The 25263-nt window shown below is 38.9% G+C and overlaps 1 protein-coding gene across 1 annotated transcript in view; it reads right to left on the bottom strand.

The window, feature by feature from the left end:
* Positions 1 to 968: 968 nt before the first annotated feature.
* Positions 969 to 25263, bottom strand: part of LOC125232539 — a 64146-nt gene continuing 39851 nt past the window's right edge. Inside the window, exons 2-5 of the mRNA XM_048138247.1 lie at positions 23672 to 23777; positions 22577 to 22760; positions 7421 to 7654; positions 969 to 4293 (exon numbers count right to left, since the gene is read on the bottom strand). Coding sequence (XP_047994204.1) covers positions 4202 to 4293; positions 7421 to 7654; positions 22577 to 22760; positions 23672 to 23758 — 597 coding nt within the window. The 5' untranslated portion in view covers positions 23759 to 23777 and the 3' untranslated portion in view covers positions 969 to 4201. The remainder of the gene's footprint in view (positions 4294 to 7420; positions 7655 to 22576; positions 22761 to 23671; positions 23778 to 25263) is intronic.

Below are 25263 nucleotides of genomic sequence, written 5' to 3' on the forward strand. Positions count from 1 at the left end.
CTTCCTTTGGGGTTCTGGTGATAAATACTTTCAAATGTTGGATTATGTTATCAATTCGTCTGTATATTTTTTAATGTTTGTTATTCGATATCTCCGTCATTTCTGAACCAATTTTGAAATCTGGATGATTCTGAAGTACTTACAGATGAGAATGATTATCAGAACGGAACTCTAACCAGGGGCGACTCACTCTTCATGAGCAGTTCCACTGCACCAAATGTCACTGTTCTGGACGTAAGTGCATGCTGTTCTTATAAAAATACCAAAGTCACTATAAGTGTGCCGTTCAGATTTGAGGAGTTCCGTTCTGACCATCATCAGCAATTCCACTGCACCAAATATCACTGTTCTGGACGTAAGTGCATGCTGTTCTTATAAAAATACCAAAGTCACTATAAGTGTGCCGTTCAGATTTGAGGAGTTCCATTCTGACCATCATCAGGAGTTCCACTGCACCAAATGTCACTGTTCCGTACGTAAATGCATGCTGTTCCTTTAAAAACACAAAAATCACCAAATGTATGCCTTTCAGATTTGAGGAGTCCCTCGATTTCTCCAGGATCCCATCATCAGAACTGGGTTCTGAGAAAAATGGGACCAATCTGTATGCATATACATTCAATCAAAAAAAAAATTTTCAAAATCGGTTTAGTAACGACGGAGATATCGAGGAACAAACATTTAAAAAAAAAACCATACAGACGACTTGATAAAACCCCTTCCTTTGAGATTTGGAAGGCGGTTAAAAAACAATGTAAGGCAACATGGGGTAAGATTGAACAGTTTTTCTTGAGAACTAAGATGAATAATGTTGCGTTGCGTTTGCGCATGACGAAGCTCTAAGAAAGCTGATCCAGCAAGAAAGGTCCTTCAATATTATCCTTCTCCCATGTTTCTTTACACAATTGATATTCTACCGGAACTGGGGAATCAAAAATAGAAGAGGTAATAATAATGAATATACGAGCTTCAAATTTGGTAACTCTTTATTTATATTTAGAACTTTGACAACAATTAAGTTTCAAAATAAATATTATATACAATATATTTTGTCTGAAATTATTTCACAATTTTTTTATTCAAAGTAGTTTAATTAGAGTTTTATGAGAATTAAATAATTATGTCTGTTCTTGAAACGTACGGTATAAGATTTAATTTCCAGTCTATAATTTAATAAAAACAAAGTGTATTCGTTTAGTTAACAGCTATCATTAAGAAAATATTGTGATACAGTTTGTCGTCAGTATCTATAAATAAAATCTTCAGAGACATATATAACATTTATATTATTTAATCTTATGCTAAGCACCTTTGGCGTGGGACTAACAATTAAATAATAAACTAATATGAACAACATTTACAACAGGAAACTTAAGTAAATTATAGAAACAAAGCCTTCTTAAACTTATAAAATAAGCTTACGACATTTCCCCTTCGCGGGGTTACTCCGGCAAAACAACGCAAAGCAGATTACACATACATCTTTTATGAGAATATGTATCAATAAGAAATTAAATAGGGCATATTGATTTTACAAATGGCTTATATTTTCTTTGTTTGATGCGAATTGAGACATCACACACACTGTGAATTGATACATGCAAAATTAAACGAAAGTCAAGTGTGAGAAATTAAGAACCGCGTCAGCTAGCAACACGCCACCAAGTTCGTATCAAAACCAGAAAATTTCGAAACCGTGACAATTCTCTAAATCAGGTCAATCTCTATTTTACATTCATTTTCATGGATAAAAAATTACATTTTTGTGAATGGAAATGTTACTCTTCATTTTAATAAAAATCTCGAAAATGGCAAGTAGGTATGTAATTGTAAGTATTTCAATGGTAATTAAGATTTTGGTAATTTTGCTAATAGAACTTAAATGTATTTTGTAAAATAGGTAGGTACTAGTTTGAAAACTTTTTTATAGCTGTTGCTAAAGTTATTTTGTGTGATGATAATTCAATAACGGTGTAGATAAATGTCACTACATACCTAATATTAACATTTACATACATATTCATTATACACAGGGCAAAGGCACCTTGGTCCAGGTTTGCCCCTTAATAGAGTTTTCTATTTTATCTCACTTCAGAAACATTTGGACGCAGTTACCCCTCTTTTTTGTCGGGGGTTGAAACGACATTCATTATACCAACACAATTGTTTTACCTAGTTTTCCTACGTGACTCAGTAATACCAAAGTAATTTCTATTATAAAATATTAACAGGGTTTCTTAAACAGTTATTTATAGAAGCATTCCATTTAGTTACCTAGCAATATATTGTGCATACAATTTTACGGGTGTACTTATAGGTATAAATATTACAGTAGGTATACCTAACACTATATGCAGCATTGTGGTTGCCTTTATCACATCGACATTACATTACACGGTATCTGAAAATACCTAACATAGGACGTACACGGTTTACTGATTCGTTATCGACGCGACAATTGCAACCACAATATTATGGTGGTTACCCTGATAGAAGAATACACATAGAAATTTTAATTAGGCCCATAAAATATCAATCAGAATTTAAATATAGTATCAATAATATGAATAGCAATAAAGGCATCTATGACGAAATCTCCAATATTAGACTATGGGAACTGACTGGTCAAAACCCTTTAGACAAAGAAATTCTTCTGCGGAAATGGCGCTGGATAGGTCATGTTTTACGAAGGCCAAACAACCACCTATCCAAGCAAGGATTGACCTGGAAAATTCCCGGAAAAAGAGGGCAAGGTCGCCCACGTACCACCTGGAAAAGCACAGTGGAAAAAGAGGCGGCATCAGTTGGCCTCGGCTGGGCGGAGCTGGAGGAGGCCGCGCTGGACCGCGAACAATGGAAATCCCTTCTGAGAGCCCTATGTCTCTGATGAGGGATAACAGGATATCATCATCATCATCATCATGACGAAATATTGAGTAAAATAGTATTGAAAAACCCTGTTGTAATAAATATGATATTACAATTTCGTAGATGTATAACAATTATTTATACGTGTTCAAATATAGGGTTTAAGGTAAGATAAATAACGTGTCCATCTAGAGGTACAGAATCATCAAGTGATGTAATGAGCTGATCACTCTTCATAGAAAACGAAGTGTGAAGCCACGGCCCGGACCCGGACCGTTTTAATGACAGATATTCTTAATGAGAATACATTGCCATTGCTAAATATTTACAAAGAAATTCCTCCTTCAAGGATCAAGTTATGAGTACCTAACGTCGAGCCTAAGCTGTCTTAATCTAACATCGAAAATTATCGAAAAAAACAATTTTGTATCGCCATAGAAGGGTCAATGGGGCCTGCCCACAACAATGTGTTAATTTTATAGCAGTTGGTCTTACTCCTATTTTATTTTCATAAGAGACTTTCGTGGCATCTAAAAGGTCGTCATTTGGTTCTATCAAATTCCAACTGAACAGAGGGTACGTAGCCGAATGGCACAAGCGCTCACGAAATCCTCACGAAACGAAACTCTCGTAGATATTTATCTCTATCGCTCGTGCGTATTGGTGTGACAGAGCCAGACTACCTTTCGCGGCGTTTCGTTTTCGTTTCGCGTCGCAGAAATGCCATTGGGCTACGGCACCTGATTCTGAACGTCACTAAATAAAAAGAGGAGTAGTCACATCCCCCATTTTCTCGTAATGGGTCAGTGTGAAATCCGTACGAGGTTCATCTGTTATCGCAGTACGAAGATCGCAGTGGCATTCTGAGCCTCACATTATCTTCGGAAATGCTGGGCTAGCATGTGGGTGCATGTTGTTGCTTGTACATGTAAGATAAGCACATAGCGAATAGCGATAGCGTGTGTAGCTGTGTGAGATTCGCGTTCTGGCACCGGCACGGGCGAGTTCAAAGCAGAGATACGTCCCATTGTTTTGTATTCCGAGCCTTATATCCTGGAGATTAGAGGTAAAGACGGCTATAGACCGCTAAGCTTGTGACCGCTAGCTATCTCAGACAGAAGACACGTGGATAGTTTCCGACCGTCCTGATGTACTCTGAGCGATCTCCTGGAGTTGCATGCTAGACTGGCAGGTGGGCTGGAGAAGACGCCTGATGGTGTCACAAGTAGGCCACGAAGACAGACAGCAGCAGGAGAGTTGTACTCTGAGCCTCATCTTCAGGAGTTGCTGGCTAGACAGGAACGGGCAGGCGGGCTGGAGGGGGCGCCTGGTGTCACAGATATGCCACGAAGAGCAGCATGGACAGCAGCAAGAGAGAGGCACCGCTGACTCCCGTGCGGCCTGAGCTGGACAGGATGTGCTTCCCTGGAATGAGAGATAGAAAGAGTTATTGATTTAGACTAACACGATTTGCACTCATAATTTTAGAACAAAACGGGACTTAATCGCGTAAACACTTACATTTATATAGAAAGAGCGTAAACACTTACATTTATATAGAAAGAGTTGATAAATAATGATCGGGTCTCTATTGGTTCCCATAATTTTTTTAGTCCGATTTTTACAATCCATAACGTTGTTAGTCATAATTTTTAATAGTCATATTATCATTAGTCATAAAGTTGAATGTCAGAAATTGGAGGTCAGATTTTTGCAAGTCATCATTATTGTTAGTCATAAACATTGTTTGGCATAATAATCAAATTGCATTTTGTATTATGGACATAATGTTGAAAGCAATAAACATGTTTGTCATAATTGTCGTAAAGTATATTTTCGCAAGTAATAATGATTACTGTCCACATTAACTTTAATCATAACATTCAATGGGATGTATATTATTTTTCATTAAGTTTGAAGTCATAATGTTTGTTCGTGTTCACTATCGTTAGTCATAATTTAGTTTTTCACAGAAGATACTTTTTTCGTCTTTTACATGTTATGTGTTTAATTTTTCATGTCGCTTTTAAGAATATTAGGCCCCGCCAGCGATTCGACGGAGCCCCGCTATGCGGGGCTCCTATTTATTCTCTGAATGACACAAGGTAACTAACGAACCTACCCGAGAAATGAAAATTTTCTCGTTGGGCTCACTGATTTTCCCGCCATTTCGTCTTTTACATGTTATGTGTTTAATTTTTTCATGTTGCTTTTAAGAATATTAGGCCCAGCCAGAGATTCGACGGAGCCCCGCTATGCGGGGCTCCTATTTCTGCTCTGAATGACACAAGGTAACTAACGAACCTACCCGAGAAATGAAAATTTTCTCGTTGGGCTCACTGATTTTCCCGCCATTTCGTCTTTTACATGTTATGTGTTTTATTTTTTCATGTTGCTTTTAAAAGTATTAGGGCCCGCCAGCGATTCGACGGAGCCTCGCTATGCGGGGCTCCTATTTTTGCTCTGAATGACACAAGGTAACTAGCGAACCTAGCTGAGAAATGAGGATTAAAATACTCAATGAGCTCACTGATTTTCCCGCCATTTCTTCCTTTGCATGCTGATTTTTGTAGTATTCGGCTTCGTCAACGAGTAGAAGGGCAGGGGTCCTATTTCCGTTCTAATGGACGCGAGGTAAATGCGGACTACCAATAAAGTCATAAGGTATAATGTATCGATTGTCCACATTTTCGTTAGTCATAATTTGGTTTTTCTCAAAAACGCGTAACTTTTCAGGATTGCCATAAAACAAACCTAACCTAACCTATCTATAGGTGACCCTAATGAAACCGTTTCAGAATTATGACTAATGATAATCTGGCTAACAAAGGGATCCGTTTTAAATGTTATATTCATCAACTTTCTTGATTCTAAGATTATAGTATTCTATAATATGGGTTGTTAACGTTAGAACTATTAAACGTTATTCGTAACAAAGATTATGACTTATGAGGTTTATGCCTTAAAACTGTATGCAGAACAATCAGTAGGGCTTCAAAAAATATGCCTAGTAATAATCCTGGATAATTATTGTTATGCCTTTCAATTTTATACTCATCAACTTTATGACTTTTAAGGTTATGGCATCCAATATTATGGGTTGTTAATGTTAGTACCATTAAGCATTATTCGTAACAAAAATTATGACTAGTGATGTTTATGACCACAAAATATATGAATAACAACTTATGACTAACGAAATTCTGACCAAAAAGTTTATGGGAAAGAAAGGGGTCCCCAAGTTAATAAAACAGCTAATAGTGGCTCCAATATTCATCTTTTTTCGTGCCAGCAACCATCTTCTATGGTAAGTACATGGTATGACAATTAGATTAACCTTTCATATCTGTGGCCGCTACTCCAAGACTCTGCACTACGACTATCAACTCTTCGGCTAGCTACATCTGCTATCTTCTCTGTTATTTAAGTGACTCAACATAATATATGACTTGGTCTCCAAAAGACGGACATTTCTCGTCAATTGTTGATTCGCACTGTCTATAGCTATAGATGAAATAGTATATACTCACAGCTCTCTTATCTGATGGACACCATGTACTTATCTACTTACATAGACTAGCCTGCCAATCAGCTACAGGCGCCCACAAATAGACCTAGGCCTCTGGGGGCAAACTGCAGTCACCAGTTCCAGTAACTCGATCATCATCCGTACCTCTAAGTTTGTGGTCATGCAACACTGCTTTCCTACCCGTGGCTACTCTTTATTTTAATAAGTAATCATAATAGTAAAATTTAATCATTAGATCCAAATGTGAGGTTATTACACGAAACTGTTTTGTTTTATTTTTAATTGGAGAATATTTGGTTTTATGGAAGAGAGTTGAAATTGCATATCAGGTAACCAAAATTCACACGGAGCCCCTAGAGAGGCTTTGCGGAGCCCTAGGGATCCGCGGAGCACACTTTGAGTATGGCTGCTCTAGACTGATCCCAGTGGCCGTCGACTCTCCGGGATGGGCATGGATAATTTAAGGTTAAACAAACTTACCTGAAGTGAAGTTTGACCATAAAAAATTATACTAGAAGTTGCATCCGAAAAGATTGATCGTAATATTTTTTGTTGTTCCCACACCCAAAAATGTTCCCTAAGCAATCGCAAAACAGCACTTAGGGTTCTCTAAAATAATGACTCGAACTCGGGTGCAAGGACCGGTTAACGGTGGGGGAGAGTAGTCTTTTAAGTACTTTTTATTAGTTTTTATAGCTTTAAACTATTGTGCAATGCCTGATACATTGACAAGAAGACTACAGAGCGACATTAAATCTTGAGGTTGCAACGTCGTACTTAGTATAATTTATAATATACTCACATCTCTCAGTCAGCTTCTTATAGCAACAACAGTCTCTAAGGGCCACTTGCACCAACGAAAATAGACAGAAAAGAAAATAGAATTTCATAGATGACAGCCCACTAACCCAGAGTTAAGTGGTTGGTGCAAGTGGGCCTTATTCTTTTATACTTACTTCGCACAGTCGTGCACTGAAGGTTTACACCGGGACCCATGGAAAAACGGGAGGCATTTATACTCACATCTCTCAGCCAGCTTCTTATAGCAGCAGCAGTCCCTTATCCTTTTGTACTTCGCACAGTCATGTACCAGTGGCTTGCACCGTCCAGGGCCCATGTAACAGGTGTGTGGTAGCCATGGAAACGGTTCCGGGAAGGACTGTCGCTCGCAGCAGCAGTGGTCAGCAAGCACTCGCGTCTCGCAGTATTGCAGCTCGCGCTTGGAGCACGTGCCGCAGCCGGGAAGAGTGTCGGGGACTGGAATGTGAGATAGGTTATGTTAATGAGGTCCTTACTTCCACAATTAGCCACGATTATAATTTTAAAAGTATCTGGTGTGTCCCAAACGAAGCTGGGACTATATTTTGGGATCCACTGAGCGTTTATACACTGAAATACATACTATTTGACTTCTTGTAGCTACATTGAGTTGATTCTCAGCTTCTCGAGAGATCTGTATCAAAGTGAGATAAAGTTAGAAAATTCAAGCAGATTCTTGATTATTCCCATCATAAACTAGTTTAGATGTTATAATGGTCGTCTTCAAGAGTGATGAGCATCTTAAAGTTTTTGTCCCTAAGAGAAAAGTAGACCCCCTTGCATACAGTACGCGAGGGGGTCTAACTTTTCTCTGCAGCTGAATGTACCTACCAATTTCTATGTGACATAGGTACTTAGTTCTACTTAACACTTATACTACTTATAGGAACCCCTTTAGGTATTAAGGCAAGGTTCCAAGAACGTCGTGCATTAGTATTCCCGGCACTTCGAAATGGCCAACTTGAAGAGAACCGTTGACTCACGTCGAAAGTATGCAGGCAATGCGGGTCCAGGGTACAAATACAACAAGGTACAAGTACAAGTACAAAACAGGCTTCAAATGCAATCTTGGTATTGCACTAACAAATACTACATACCTAGGTAAACACTATACGTTAGGTACCGTAATTTTGAAGTGTAAATACCTACAAATAGGTACGTTCTAAAGTTCTAGGTAGTAAAGACAAATTGTAAAAGTAGATATTTTTAAGACATGCGTATATATTTTCTTCTTAACTGCCCGATTCAAACTATAAAATAAGTAGAATATACGATAAGAATCAGATATATCGGTGTAAAAAATTATGTGTTTGTTTGTTAGCTACATATGTTTGTAACGATTTTGAGGACCGTCGCCGTCGGACAAATTTTATTTTAAACGTCAAACTGGTATGACATTGATTATGATGTCTAGGTACGCAAATTAAAATCGTAGCTAACTTAGCTTAGTCTAATTCTACATTGCCGCATATACAATAATTATGTATAATAATTAGTCCGTCAGTTAGATTATCAAAGAATTTTAGACACGTATTTTTTTCTTTTTTCTCATTTCTACTTAGAAGTGACGTCACAAGTATAGGTCACGTAGTGGGGGCTCCGGAACTTTGATGCTCTATACTTTTGTATTTTTTCATTTTAATTAGAAAAAGCGAAAAATATATATTCATTATTTTTGGATGACCTAACTGACGGACTAAACAGAATGTCATTTTTTTATGTAGTCGTCATCCCTATTGTCTGAGTCATTAGTTAAGAAATAAACCATTTCATTTCATTTCACGCACCACCGCGCCTATGGTCTCAAAGTTTGCCGCGCACTATAGATAGGTATAATATTACAATCTAGATGTATACGTAGATAGGCAAGCTTCACAATCTAGATCAATAGTGCACCCCGCACACGCGTCATCTCTCTCATTCATCCGATATCGGCCGTGCAACTGGTGTTCGCGCTTTCCGTAGATATTGTACAATTATTTTGATTTTCTTTTTATTTGGGTGAAGGCTTAGTAAAACTAGGTCAAGAACTTCGTGGAACTTTTCTGGGAACAGTATGAAAGTTAAAGATTTGGATACACTTTATAAAACATAGGTACATTAAGTAAGACATTTAATGACATTTAAGTTTTCGCGTCTTGTACGTATTTAAAGTCGCGATTAATTATCATTATATTTAACCTTCTTTACAACGTTTCGGCCAGGCGCCGTAGCCGAATGGCATTTCTGCGACGCGAAACCAAAACGAAACGCCGCGAAAGGTAGCCTGGCACTGTCGCGCCAATACGCACGAGCTCTAGAGATAGATAACGAGCGTTTCGTTTCGTGAGCGTTTGTGCCATTCAGCTACGCACCCTGGCACTTGCCAAGGCCACAGTGACTTTAAGTAATATTAGCATTTTTATGAAGTAGAAGATGCGAATTACAAGGGCTCATGTGGATTTAGAGGTCATTTTAAGATGTCTCTAGAAAACTTTTTGATCGTGCTGGTTATCAAAATGTTGGCACATCTGATTTTGGTAACTTTTTTATCAAGGGAGCTTTGACCCTAATAAATTTAAATATTTATGTATTAAATGATACCTATGTCAAAAACTCAAGGGAGTACATTCATGACATTACACTTAAGTAGGAAGTATTTTCCTGCTATAAGATTAATTGGCAACAAATTTTTATACGACATAATTATTCTACATGTCTAGAATAATGTTTAGGCACGTCGCCATAGAACAATAGTGTCCAAAACAGATGTGCACTGGTTATTGAATGAATGACGATTGATTTGAACTCCTTCCTGCCAGTAATGGCGTGGCTCACTGACCACCTGTTTCGGAACTTATTCTTCACTAGCTGTTGCCCGCGGCTTCGCTCGCGTTCGAAAGAGACAAAAAGTAGCCTATGTCACTCTCCATCACTTCAACTATCTCCACTTATAAAATCACGTCGATTCGTCGCTCCGTTTTGCCGTCAAAGACGGACAAACAAACAGACACACGCACACTTTCCCATTTATAATATTAGTATGGATAACAGACATACAGTATCATCATCATCCTCCTTGCGTTATCCCGGCATTTGCCACGGCTCCTGGGACCCTGGGTTCCGCTCTGACAACTAATCCTAAGATTTTGCGTAGGCACTAGTTTTTACGAAAGCGACTACACTCTGGCCTTCCAACCAACCCAAAGGGTAACTAGGCCTTATTGGAATAGTCCGGTTTTCTCACGATGTTTTTCTTCACCGTAAAGCGACTGGCAAATATCAAATGACGTTTCGCACATATGTAAATTCTGAAAAACTCATTGGTACGAGACGGGGTTCGAACCCGCGGCCTCCGGATTGAAAGTATCTATATACATACAGTAACACTATACACTTGGTAAGTATTTATACTAGTATTAGAAAAATCTAGGACAGCCTTAGCCCTTTTTTTAGGGGGTAGGGCATAGCGAATGATATTCCGCTTTGTGTGGTAGGGCACAGCACAGCGGATATCATCTCGCTGAAATCTAGGGCAGAGCCCAACTAGGGTAGTACCTCCGCCTTACAGAAGACCGCAGCCAAATAGCACTAGACCCTACTCATAGTGTTGTGTTCCTGCCGGTGAGTAAGGCTGCCAGAGCTCAACGAGGGTTCGGTGTGCTGATGACGGGAGGACTTACGGAACTGACTAATTCCGTCTATTGTCCTTTGAGTCCTCGGCAACCCGAACCCTCCTTGGAACTTGTGCACTCCTTTTTACTGTGTATTTAACACATGCAAAAGGGAATGTACAAATTTCTAATGGGGTGGCAACGCGCATGTGACACTCTTTGAGTTGCAGGCGTCCATAGGTTACGGTGACCGCTTTCCATCATGCGGGCCGTACGCTTGTTTGCCACCGACGTAGTATTAAAAAAAAATCACGTAGTCCCCCAGTAAGCTTACAGGGCAACGCACCTCCAACCCTTGTGATGTTTCGAGTGTCCATGGGCCATCAGGCGACCTGGCTGCTCGTTTGCCTCCTATCTCATAAACCTCATTAGGCTTTAGAGGTTTTTAGATAGAATGTAGCCATTTTGGGAAAACGCAAAAGTAAAATATCCTTAGTTATCTGCCTACTTAATTTTAACACAGCCAAGTCACGACAATCTTATGCGCCTTAATATGCTATTGACACTTAAGAACTATATAGCAATTTTCGCGTTTTTTTTTTCAAGAACTTTCCAAAAAGTGGATCGACAAATAAAATGTTACTTAATTAGAATCTGCTTACAAAATTTCATGAGAATAAATGGCATTCGACGACCGGTCTGCCTCAGTCGGTAGTGACTATAAGCCGCGGTCCTGGGTTCGAATCCCGGTAAGGGCATTTATTTGTGTGATGAGCACAGATATTTGTTCCTGAGTCATGGATGTTTTCTACGTATATAAGTATGTATTTATCTATTTAAGTATGTATATCGTCGCTTAGCACCCATAGCACAAGCTTTGCTTAGTTTGGGGCTAAGTTGATCTGTGTAAGGTGTCCCCAATATTTATTTATTTATTTATTTTTATAAATTGAGAATTGCGACCTAGAGGAAGAGAAACACATCGAGTTAAACCGTAGACTCTAACTCTGTCGCAGATAATTATTTGTGTCACATCAATAACAAATCAAGTTCGATTGGTCAAACTTCAAATAAGCCTCTATAGGTATCGGAGCCGTGTCCTCTCGCTGCGTATTGTGTTTCGTCTTGCACGACCGGCCAAGTGCACTTTTTATCGTTTTGTAACGTACACCGTGCACCGGTAGCCTTCCTGGCTTTTTTATTGCGTCTGAATTACTGCCACGGCTATACAGCAGTTTCTGATAAAGCCCGGCCAAGGGTACTTGTTAGGTAACCTATTTGTTTGATAAGGTTCTAATACCAATTATTAACTTCCTTTGAACAAAAGGAACAAATTAAATAAGGTTTTTTTACTGTCGCCTGCGGTATTTCCGGACCGATACGACCTTTAAACCTTCAAGAAAAGAGCGTACACCCAACTTAAAGGCCGGCAACGCACCTACAACACACTTGCACACTTTTGGTATTTCGGGTGTCCATAGGCGGCAGTGATCGCTATTACCATCAGGCGACCTGTCTGCTCGTTTGCCTCCTATCCCATAAAATAAAAATAAAAAAACACCATGTCGACGTCCGGCTTATAATTTAAGGTCTACTAATTTATAACTCTTTGTTTGATAAGGTCCTAATTTAAGTGTTGACTAAAACTAAAAAGTTTATTCAATTCAAACTTTAATATAAATCATATATTAGCTCTAGATATGACGTAGATAGGATATGACAATATCAACAATGACGTTTTTGTTTAAAGAAACGTCACTTTATATTGCACTGGAGCAAATTTTTGGCGTCTATTTAAGTTCAAAAGGCATTAAATCTTGAATTTCCTTAATTTATATTTCATGTCAACTCATTTAAAAGCAAAAATACATCTATTACCGGCGCTATCACAACAAAACATGAAAAAATAAACACACGTCGAGCAACCGGCTATTTCCGTGCCCGTTCTAACCACATATCTCCAAATATAGTTTATCATTATCTTGCCATTACTACAGACTAGTAAATAAAAAGACGGACAACTTTCGTACATCACCAACTCACCGTGTACCGTATGTGTCCACTGTGTCTCAAAATAGGGTCCATACAAACAAACGATCTTGCATAAGAACTGCTGCCTGCTGCAACTTGTATAAGAACTGCACGCATGTAAGTCGGGATGCAGTTCTCATAGCTTTGTAAGGGTGATGATGAAAACAGTCAAAATTATAACTGAACTTTTAGTCAAAATGTGTCCAAAAAATAAAGGCCGTTCTCTGCGCTCGTGTAACATTGTTGACTTATGTCCTTGTCAAAAGTTTGAAACTGGCATATTCACTAACTACTACATAAACTAACTCACAATGCATTTGTTCGTCTTGTCATTGTTGCAAGCTAGATGCATTGCGTTTGAGTTGACACAGTTGCAAGCGTTTAAGACCGCAAAAAAACTCGTGATAAAATAATGAATAAATAAATAAATATTATGGGACAATCTTAACAGATAAACGTCCCCACGGTAAGCACAAGCAAGAAGGCTTGTTGTTGGCACCCAGACAACGAGGTATACAAAATATGTATGGACATGAGTCATGGGACTCAGGAACAAAAATATCTGTGCTCATCACACAAACAAATGCCCTTACCGGGATTCAAACCCTGGACTGCGGCTTAGCAGGTAGGGTCGCTAGGCCAAACCGGTCGCAAATAAAATAATGAAAGTATGTAGGAGTACGATATTATCACGTTATCCCATAAGATCTCATGACAATCTTGACTGTTGATGTAGGGAACAAATCAAATTATTTTATTAAATATTTTTTGATTTGTTTTTTTAAGTAGTAATACTACTATATATATCAGTCTACTTCAGTTTATAATCTTGACTGTATCGGTCTCGGTACCAGTTTCGTTTATTCCATTCATGCTAGCTTTTGTCTAATGACATGTACTTGTCACGTTGTCAGTCTTTATATTGACCAGTCTCAGCGTTCGGATGACAAACCGAAGTGACAAAGCCGTGACAAATCCGCTGACACGCCCCCGGCCTTCGGTGGGCTGTAATTTGGTGACCTTGGGCAGTTTGGACATTTCTCAATGTACGTGCTAAACGGAAATTATACATACAATGGTCAAAAAACGCTATATTTGCGTCAATTTTATACTCTACAACAACTTTTTCAGCACAAATCGGACATTCAAAACGTAACATATTGGAGGGAGATTCTTCGAGTGCTTATTTTAGAAAATTTTCAGTATTTTTTACTGGCAAAATAGTTTTCCAGGGTACCTATATTCTGGTACTTTGTTACACTTTTTTGAGTAATCCTGAAATCTACACGATTTACACGAATGCCGGGAGAATGCAAGGAGGATGGATAAACACTTCGTTATTAAAAAATCAATACATTTATACTTATATATGAAGACGACCGGTCTGGTCTAGCGAGTTAGTGACCCCGCCTGCTAATCCGCGGTCCTGGGTTCGAATCCCGGTAGGGGTATTTGTTTGTGTGGTGAACACTGATATTTGTTCCTGAGTCATGGATGTTTGCTATGTACCTATATAAGTATTTGTCACCGTGTCTTTTTTGTTTTCCGTTAAATTCGACATTTCGTTAGGTTGGTTATCAGGATCATACATACATACAACACATACATACAATCACGCCTGTTTCCCATAAAGGGGTAGGCAGAGCACATGAAACTGCTAAAGTTACAGTGCCACTCTTGGCAAATAAGGGGTTGAAAGAAAACGAAACTGCGACATCAGGATCACTTTTAGTTAAATTCGCAAAAAAAATTCATCGTTGTCATACATAATAAATAAATAAATTAGTGTGAGAGACCCTTAAGAAGAATATTCAAGTTAGTGTCAAGTGATTGACGGCACATGTCAAAACAAATAACATTGGGAAGTGGTAAAGGCTGTCACACACGTGTTCAGTGATTATTTTAATTTTTTTAATAACTTCGATAACCGTAGGAGTTAACGGAATTCAATAAAAACAGGGTGTATATGTGTATCGTTGTCTGAGTACCCACAACACAAGCCTTCTTGAGCGGTCAATCTGTGTAAGAATGTCCTATAATATTTATTTATTTATTATAATTATTTTATTTCACACAACATTAAATTGTCAAACAATCATTATCAAGTCACACCCAATTGAGTCGATACATTCAAATCAATCTATTCATAGCAATTAATATCAATTACACACTAGATGCATCAGTGTCACAGCTAAAAATAGTTCCAACTACCCAAGACTGGTAATCAGCAGTTCGTAAAGAATTCGCTCAATGAGTCGCCCACACTATCCTGCTTTACTCGAGACATGCAAAATAGCAATTTACGCATTTATTATGAGGATTGCGTGTGGAAATGACCTGTTTATCTCTCATTGTTTAATTTAAACTATTGAGAATTAAGTATCTGAGGATGGTGACGAAGAAAAAAAAAAGCGCTGGTGGCCTAGCGGTAAGAGCGTGCGACTTTCAATCCGGAGGTCGCGGGTTCGAACCCCGGCTCGTACCAATGAGTTTTCGGAACTTATGTGCGAAATATGATTTGATATTTGCCAGTCGCTTTTCGGTGAAGGAAAACATCGTGAGGAAACCGGACTAATTCCAATAAGGCCTAGTTACCCTTTGGGTTGAAAGGTCAGATGGCAGTCGCTTTCGTAAAACTAGTGCCTATGCCAAATCTTGGGATTAGTTGTCACAGCGGACCCCAGGCTCCCATGAGCCGCGTCAAATGCCGGGATAACGCAAGGAGGATGATGATGGTGACGAAGAAAAAATAAAACAAATTCGACGAATTTGTAACATGTAATTAGGTATCTCAAAAAGCTTTTAAAGTATATATAGTCCTCCTCACCGATTTCGGCGATGGCGACCCCAGCAACTATGGATTACGCCTGTTATGGGCTCTAATATGGCTGGCCAGGCCGAATTTCGCCTTAAAGACTCTTTGGCAAGTGCCCAACAAACAGTGACCTACAAAATTGTTGGAACTATTAATGAATTCATTGATAAATTCGCCGTGCACTTTTGCAGCTCACCGTACATATGGATTACAATCGGATTGTAATTTGTATGGAAGCTTTGGCGTGCATCAGTGCCTATGATACTCCGTGTTTTTTTTTATTATTTCCGTTAAATTCAATTCGTATTGGGCTCATTAACAGAAGTGATATATCGCTTTTTTAAATTAGAAAAAAATCGTTCTCATACATAAAACAATTGGTGTAAACAATTGTTGGTAAACCAATAAATATAAAATAAAATAAAATAAAAAAAAACCGGCCAAGGGCGTGTCGGACCACGCTCAGTGTAGGGTTCCGTAGTTTTCCGTATTTTTCTCAAAAACTACTGAACCTATGAAGTTCAAAACAATTTTCCTAGAAAGTCTTTATAAAGTTCTACTTTTATGATTTTTTTCATATTTTTTAAACATATGGTTCAAAAGTTAGAGGGGGGGGACGCACTTTTTTTTCCTTTAGGAGCGATTATTTCCGAAAATATTAATATTATCAAAAAACGATCTTAGTAAACCCTTATTCATTTTTAAATACCTATCCAACAATATATCACACGTTGGGGTTGGAATGAAAAAAAATATCAGCCCCCACTTTACATGTAGGGGGGGTACCCTAATAAAACATTTTTTCCATTTTTTATTTTTGCACTTTGTTGGCGTGATTGATATACATATTGGTACCAAATTTCAGCTTTCTAGTGCTAACGGTTACTGAGATTATCCGCGGACGGACGGACGGACGGACGGACAGACAGACATGGCGAAACTATAAGGGTTCCTAGTTGACTACGGAACCCTAAAAATGATCTAATAAGTGTTGGAGAACCTTAAGAATAATATAAAGTTACTCGTAGTGTCCAAGTATCTGACTGAAGAAACAACTTATTAACATTACCTTAAATAGTGTTAAGTTTCTTAGAGAAATTAATTGTTTGACCTTAAAAGAACCATCCCTTTTTAACAGAAATAAGAAACACGGTGCATTCCCGTAACTATTTTCCTTAAATATTATTTACTTTGTATAAAACAAAGCAAACTTATTTGTCACTGAAGGTGACCGCCGGACGGCGATTATCTCACACATATCATAGCCGCTTAACTGCAAGACCATTTTATTTCCCCTAATAACACTCTGGCATACTGCTTAGAGCCAAAAAGTCATATCTCCCTATGAAACTTAAACAATGGTGACATTTTGGTTATTAAAGTAAATGTCGGTTGACATAGACCTCTTACCGACTAGATGGGGTAATACAATCTACTCGTCTACTCCACAAGGCTCAAGGTATGTCCCTTTTAGGGTCCCCCCACATCCAGCGTCTCGCGAGCGTCGCGTCGGGCCAACTGTATGGGCAAAGCCGTCTTTTTCCTTACAGTTGGCCCGACGCTACGCTCGCGAGACGCTAGATGTGGGGGGACCCTTTCTATACCTAGGAAAAAGTTGTGTCCTGAGATTCAGTTGCCTAAACAAACTGAATGATTCTTTTGCAACCCTTGAATGCGGCGCACCATTTGTACTGTACATTTGATGTATAATTATATAATTAGGATTCAACTAGACTGCACTGAAGTATGACAGAAGGACCTAACGTTTCTCAGTGTTTACTACACTGAATTTAAATAAATACAAATAAATACTCCAATTTTAATACGAGAAAAGTTATATACTTACTGCAACTTAACAGACGGTCTTGTCGCTAAAAAGTCATGTCTTCCACGATTTTTTTATAATCATAACGCGGAGTCTAACAGACTATGGTCTATAATGACACAGCTCAATCATGGCGCGAATTAGTCGCTAACGAAGCTAATTGCAGCCTGTCATGTCACGTGACAATGACACGGTGACACAGTCGCGACAGATGACATGTTTGAGTAGGTTGATAAATTGTTCTGAACTTTGCACCCGTTAAAGTTCATTGTTAAAACTCCTCTGCCGAAGAAAACAAGGAGCAAGTACAAGTATAGTTAACCAATTGGAACCCTAGGCCACTCTGCAACCCTGTCAAAATGACAAGCAGTAAGAGATGTCTTACAATCTGATCAACAGATATCGGATTTCGTGAGGCGAAACTTCTTGACAGCTATATAGGGACTTCCTATATCGACAAACTCATTTATTTATTTAAACTTTATTGCACATAAATAAAATAAAAATGTACAAATGGCGGACTTAATGCCTAATGGCATTCTCTACCAGTCAACCATCGGGCCAAACAGAGACAAGTAAAAATTTATCGATACTAGTTCTATATACTAGTGACCGCCCCCAACATTGTGTGTGTTTTTTGTAACTATTGTTCTGAAGACCAGTATGAAATTCATACATAAGCGTCTAAATAAATAGCACCGAAATAAATTGTGACGAGTAAACTTTTAAAAACGTTTTCAAAAAAGAAGAAGAAAATTGGTCTGCTGATTAATAACGACACTATGACATAGTTCTACAGTGGCCTAGGGTTTCAATTGGTTGACTGTACAAAGCTCCGTTCCTCTTATCTTACCTTAGTGCCAGTCGCCATCTTTACACCAAAGTTTTTTTTTATTGGACTTTTATTTCATCTGAAGTTGAGTAGTACATGATGGCCCTTACTTATCTATATTATGTGAAATACTTAGCTTAGTCATTATTTTATTTATTATGTAAAAATGCCTTAATCACATGAAACTGACAGACATAATACGGACCACACTTGTAACATAAAAAAAAGTTGTTTATTTCAAATTAACACACATGTTTACAATTTTGCTGACCTCCACACTAGGCAATGCCTGTCCTGTGGAGGAGAGATTTACGATGGAGATTCAATTTCGCGACGTTTCGGTTCAATAAATAACGTTGCAAACATCGAAACCCACGGCCTGATCTGAACACCGAACAATATGAACGATAATAGTTATTTCAGTACAGATGGTGTTTTTTTTTACGCACTAGTGCGATAAGTGGTTCATTATATGATAGGTCGAAACTTTGGTAGATCATCTGTACTGAAAAACGTCGTACGATACACGTGCGAAAAGGAAATTCGTAACTCGTGTCGATTTAAAACACTCCCTTCGGTCGTGTTTTAATTTATCGCCACTCGTTTCGAACTTCCTTTTTTACGCACTTGTATCGTAATGTACTATTGTCTACTTAAAATCGGCATAATATCATTGTTATGTACAGTCAACCAATTAGAATCATAGGCTACTAGAACCCTGTCGTATTGACACCGTGCTTCGTTTGCTATAAAACTCACTTTGACTTTTACTATGAAAGGGTTCTACAGTGGCCTAGGATTCAGATTGGTTGACTGTACTTATATCCATTTTTAATATGCCACTATACACGGTGTAACATGAGAAAACGGAATAATTTTAACAGCGTATACCTCATCGGGATACCCCCATTTGCCAGAATTTCATTTGCCATAATTTTATTTTCCATCCTATTCAACAATCATAATATTGTTTCTCATAACATCTTATGCCATAATCATTGTTTACTATATTAATATAGTGCCAGAAACTTTGTTTCCCATAAAGTCAGTTTCCATAATGTCATTTGTCAGAATCATCGAAATCCGTAATTACCACATTCCATACCATCATTTGTCATACAAATTAGCGTCCAGAAAAGTCAATTTCCATAATGTGCTTTGGCAGAATCGAAAACTACTATAATAGGTACTAGAAGGACTAGAGAATGAAACTGCTATCAGAAAGTAGGTTAGGTTAGGTTAGAACTGTGACCCCCTGGAAAATGAAACTGCTATCAGAAAGTAGGTTAGGTTAGGTTAGAACTGTGAACCTCTGGAAAAGGAAACTGTTTGAAAAGTAGGTTAGGTTAGGTTAGAACTTTGACCCCCCGGAAAATGAAAATACTATCAGACAGTAGGTTAGGTTAGGTTAGAATTGCGACCCCCTGGAAAATGAAACTGCTATCAAAAAGTAGGTTAGGTTAGGTTAGAACTGTGACCCCTGGAAAATGAAACTGCTATCAGAAAGTAGGTTAGGTTAGGTAATAATATGGGCAACAATTAATATGGCAATAATTGCTTATGGCGTTTGAATATTCTATGAAACCATATTATTGCACTTAATAATATGGCTAACAAATAGTATGGCATTGTATGATTATGGAAGGTAATATTCGGATAAACAAACGAGTATGTCATATGACTTTTATGGTAAACAAATCATTCGGGCAAATGAAATTCAGGCAAGTTAGATTCGGGCAAATGAATATTATGTTAAATGACTGTCGGGCAAACAATAGACAACCATATTTATTTACACTGACGATCTCGGAAACCGCTCTAACGATTTCGCAGAAATTTATTATGTGGGGGTTTTTGGGGGTGAAAAATCGGTCTAACTTATCCTTAGGTCCCGGAAAACGCGAATTTTCGAGTTTTCATGCGTTTTTCTTCGCGCGCCATCTCGTGTGCAGTAGTTGTACTGTTAAGACAGAATTCTTTCGGTCGATGTAAGTACTATATTTGAGTTTTTGTGGCGAAATGCGCGCCATCTCGTGTGGAGTAGTTGTGTTGTTAAGGCTGAGAATTCTTTCGCTCGATGTAGGTACTATTCATTTTTGAACTAGATGGCGACACATGTCAAGGATACGAAACAGAACCGAGCGAAGCTCGGTTGCCCAGATATTTAGAAGAATAAAATGTCATATAAACTTTTCTATATCTATTTTCTATATCGCCCACTTTAGGATTTATAAGCATTAAAAAAATACCAATTACTTACTTATTATTTGAATGCGATGATGCCGTTATCGGACATAATCTAAATATCCTCATTGATAGATATCTAAAACTAACTATAATGACTCAGTGCAAAAAAGTACACCTACCTTTTTTTAGAAAAAATTGTTAATTTTTATTTTAAGTACCAGTTTTAAGAATCATATTTACTTTTCATGTGAAAATAGTATTTTCACAATATAATATTTTCAAAATACATAAAAAAAAATTACACAAAACAATTTTTTTTGGCTAAATTTGCTTGACGTCATATAACATTTTATATTTATTTTGCCCTCAGAAATGCGTAGTTTAAATCTTTCGGTTTCCTCATGTCACACCGTGTATAGTCATTTTAGAATTTGGAGCAAATTCTGGAGTTGCGTACCTACGGTATAAAAATAAAAAAAGATTGGCTCCACTCTTCCTTGCTGCAGAATCGCACCATGACAATACGCCGCTATTATCCACATGCGAGTAGGCACACATTATGAGCACCATTAGCGCGTTATCCGCGCGTAAACCGCCGTGTAATCGTACGTGGTTTAATTAAATCCTCTATACGCTATTTACAAAAGCAAAAAGCCGTAAATCACTGGTATTTTCAATGAAAAATGTCGTTGCGTCAATAAATATAAACAGTTTTGCTGAAATCCCTACATTCCAAGGCCATATTGATCGAAATGAAATTGGCGTGAATCATAATTTTACGGTTTGACTCATATATTTTCAGTCATTCGCTCGACATGGTTCGAAGTACCTAATACCTACATGAAATCTACAAATTAGTAAGGTACTCAAAACATGTCGCTCAACTAAACTGAATTACATGTTCAGTTCAGTTAGTAAGTTCAAGTAGCACTGTTTCTCAAGGTGAGGCATGTTGGAACTTCTGAATTAGAAGTGATAGATTACCTATCAACTCCTATCGAATGAGGAAAGCCAATTTGCGATCTCTGAAGGTTAGAGAATAGTAGCATAAGCGGTCACTTTGGTTAGCCCCCAGATGAGTATGAGCTCACCGCCATTGTCGGATACTGTATCCGACCAACCCTAGACAGTTACCACACGATCGTCGTATCCGGGGACAGATTCCCACCCTACACTCACAACCTTCAACGAAGGGTCGTTAACGTATTCTGATGCGCCCACCGCCAGTCTTGGTACTACGCGTCAAGCCTTTAAACAGTGACCACACTATTGTCCTATCCGGGAACATCAGAGTGACTCTCACCCCACATGCACAATTGCAGCATAACCTTCAACAATAGGTACGTAGGCAGTAAACGTGTCCTGATGAGTATGCGCCTGCGCCGGCCTCGGGTCCGGTTTAATCCGGCTCATTAGTCTGATTCGGCGCCGTCTTCTCCAATTAGCAGAGTGATTGCGTCATTCCTTAACTGGGGCGGTGTTTGACAAAGTTTGGCTGCGATCGGAGTGGGCCTTGGTCTTCTATTAAACCATAAGTATGTAAATTACGAAGGAAATGCCAAAGGCCCGAAGATCGTAAAGTAATTGCATCAATCCTTAACTGCGGCGGTGTTTGACAAAGTTTGGCTGGGATCGGAGTGGGCCTTGGTCTTCTATTAAGCATTTAAATTACTGGCACAAAGGCCCGAATAACTCAGGTATACTGATGAAGAGTAATTTCGTCGTATCTTGAATGGGGCGGTGTTTGACAAAGTTTGAATTAAATAGCTTAGATGGGAGGTCCTTGATCTTCGATTGAACTTGTAAGCATGTAAATTATAGGCACGAATGCGCGAAAAACGTACAGGTTTGAATCCACAAAAAACATGGTATAATTGAAGTGAATAAATATATACTTGCCTAGAGCGACGACGATCGCTATGCCATTTTTCACTTCATAGTGAACTTCCAGTAGGAAAACAAGTTAAGTGGTATGTCCAAAAATCCTTAATACTATCGATGGTCGATCTTTCAATCTCAATCGCATGTTCCACTGAAATAACTATGAAAAAAGTAGTATATGCTCTAAATTACTCACTTTTGTCCAAATCCAGTGCTATGGCGGCCTTCCTAGCGTCCATAGTGGAGATCTCGTGTTCCACGAAGTACTCCTCATAGCGGACCTCCAGCAGGCCCTCGTAGGCCTCCGCGTCGGAGTCGTTGGCGCGGCTCGCGTTCGTGCGCCCCGTGCCTACTGACTTTGTGTTCGCTGCGTGTCGGACCTGCAGGGTTAGCACATGATTGCCGCGGGAGTATGTCGCCGCGAGATAGACTACCCGTCCTTATGTCATTAATACAGTTAGAAGAAGACGTGTCATCTATCTCGCGGCGACATACTCTCGCGGTCATCATGTGCTAGGCCTACTGGAAGTAATACTTTTAGTTAAATACAGTGAAAAAGGACACTTTATAAAAGTCTGATAGAAATACAATTAGAGATACCTAGTCTACCTACCGTTCTGAGTTCACCAGTTGGTACCTCTTCAGATATTTATTTATTTATTATTTATTTATAATATGTCGAAGCCACCAACACTAGCGCCTACTCCACCTTGCGTTAGCTTTGACTCCCTAGTGAAGACCTGAGTGCGCGTTCATTTGTAGCTCATGGGCATTTTCAGAATTTGAGTCCCCCCAATTAGCAAAAGTTAACAAAAATTAACTTGATGTCTGTTTTGTGACGACAATGAAGCATAAAATCTGTCTAAAAATTTACCTTTTTCACATTCTGAATGTAGATGTTGGGTAGACAGAATAACGTCTGTGACAAAGATCACTTTGCAGGCTAGCATACACCGGGCCCAGGATCGAGTGGCGTGGAGACAACTGGTGAAGAGTGTCCACATTCGTCACGTCCCTCGGCCATGAGGATACGACAAAGAAGAAGAGTTTAGATTATCGCTTAATGTAATTAATACAAAAACGATATGTTTATTGAAGTTTCATGCTTAATTATCGTCACAAAACTGACAGTGAGTTAATTTTTGTTAACAACTTTCGCTAATTGGGGGGTCCCAAATTCTGAAAATGCTCTCATACAAAGTGTTCTAAGCCGACGCTGTATAGGGTGCACGCTCGCTCGCTCGCTTACATGCATCACTGCGTCCACTAAGACCTTGCTCGATACACTTACCATGACTTCAGGGACCCGGAAGATGACGTCGGCGAGCGCGAGCGGCAGCAGCAGCGCGACCGCGGCGCGCGCGCACCCCGCCGCCATCCCATCGCAGGCGCAACTCCTGCGGCAAACACATTGCGTTATAGTTAGAGGGCATATAGTAACCACAAAAATATATTGCTTTAGAGCTAAGCAGAGGCTACAGAAACCAATGGCTCTATAATCTAAGCCAAATCACCGCCACGCCGATTTCCTTTTACACCCTATCTACATCTGGTGGGCAATTATGGTCGCGCGATAAGTGATAAAACATCGGGCCGAATCTAATAGCCGATAGGGAATCGCACTTACAAATAGTGCGATAGGGACGGCCCGGTATTTTATCATTTATCGCGCGACCATGATTGCCCTGCTGATAGCGGATCGGACAATGTGAAGACTGTTAGGTGCATCTTAGGTACTAACATGGCCGGGGTGAGCAATGCGGCATGTGGCCTAATGCTAGGTTTATACGGGCTCAGTGCGTGTCACTAAGGCCGTTTTCACATTATCCGATCCGATATCGGATGTCGGAAGGATTCTAATAGAAAAAATCCAAGATGGCGCCTGTAATGTATGGGATATCGGTCCGACATCCGATATCGGACCGGATAATGTGAAAACGCACTTACACTTGTCACATGCGTGTAAACACATTGTATGAGTGCTTAGCATTAGTGCTACTGCGAGTGCTAGTGAATAGAAGTCGGTTCTTTACTAAGCGACAAGTATCTATCGCCCGAGTAAAAAATAATAATACTTGCCACTTTACAAGGGTGTAAAAATTACTGAGAGTGATTAGTTTACTTCGTTACCATGACAATGTCTTGTAACTAATACTATTCTCTAATACCCATGTCGCTCCTTGAAAAACACAGTGACACTATCCAAAAAACATAGGTTTTTAGTTAACAACGCCATCTAGGTCGCGCGTTCATAACGAACGCAATGCAAAGACACCTATCGATTTAGCTCGCTTAGAAGCGACAGGGGGCGCTAATGTCACTATGGCGAATAGTGGGAATAGACGCGTGGGGGACGGGAACAATGTCATGTTTGCATTAATGATCTGGACGCCGATCAAAATGTAGTGAACTGTAAGACGAAAGTTGTCATTTTGTGTTTAGTGACGGTGTTCCGCGAGATTGAATGGTAAGTATGACAATTTTCTTATGGAACATTGTATCAATCCTTAAAGTGTCACTTTGAACTTGTAATAACTATTCAATATTGAGTTTCATTTTAAAGTAACAGTGTAATTTTTGCTATAATGACACTAGTACTTTAACAATTCTAAACGTTTTCAGATAGGTATAGTGACACTGTGCACGTAATGACGGTTTGGCTTTAAACTATTAGGCTTAATGCAGGTTAAAAATAAAGTTGTACTGTACTTTTACTTAAAATGACGTTATGGTCTTAACTCGCTAAAAAGAATTTGCATGAATGAATCGTCATTATCTGTTTAGTGTCATTTTTGATTGTATGAATTACCATAATTACGCTTGCAAAGAAATGGAATACCGCTGTTATGAGTTTAAAGCCACTTTAACTGGTAATGGTAGCTT

This window comes from Leguminivora glycinivorella, chromosome 13 (genome assembly GCF_023078275.1).
Source record: "Leguminivora glycinivorella isolate SPB_JAAS2020 chromosome 13, LegGlyc_1.1, whole genome shotgun sequence".
In the NCBI taxonomy this organism is placed as follows: domain Eukaryota; kingdom Metazoa; phylum Arthropoda; class Insecta; order Lepidoptera; family Tortricidae; genus Leguminivora; species Leguminivora glycinivorella.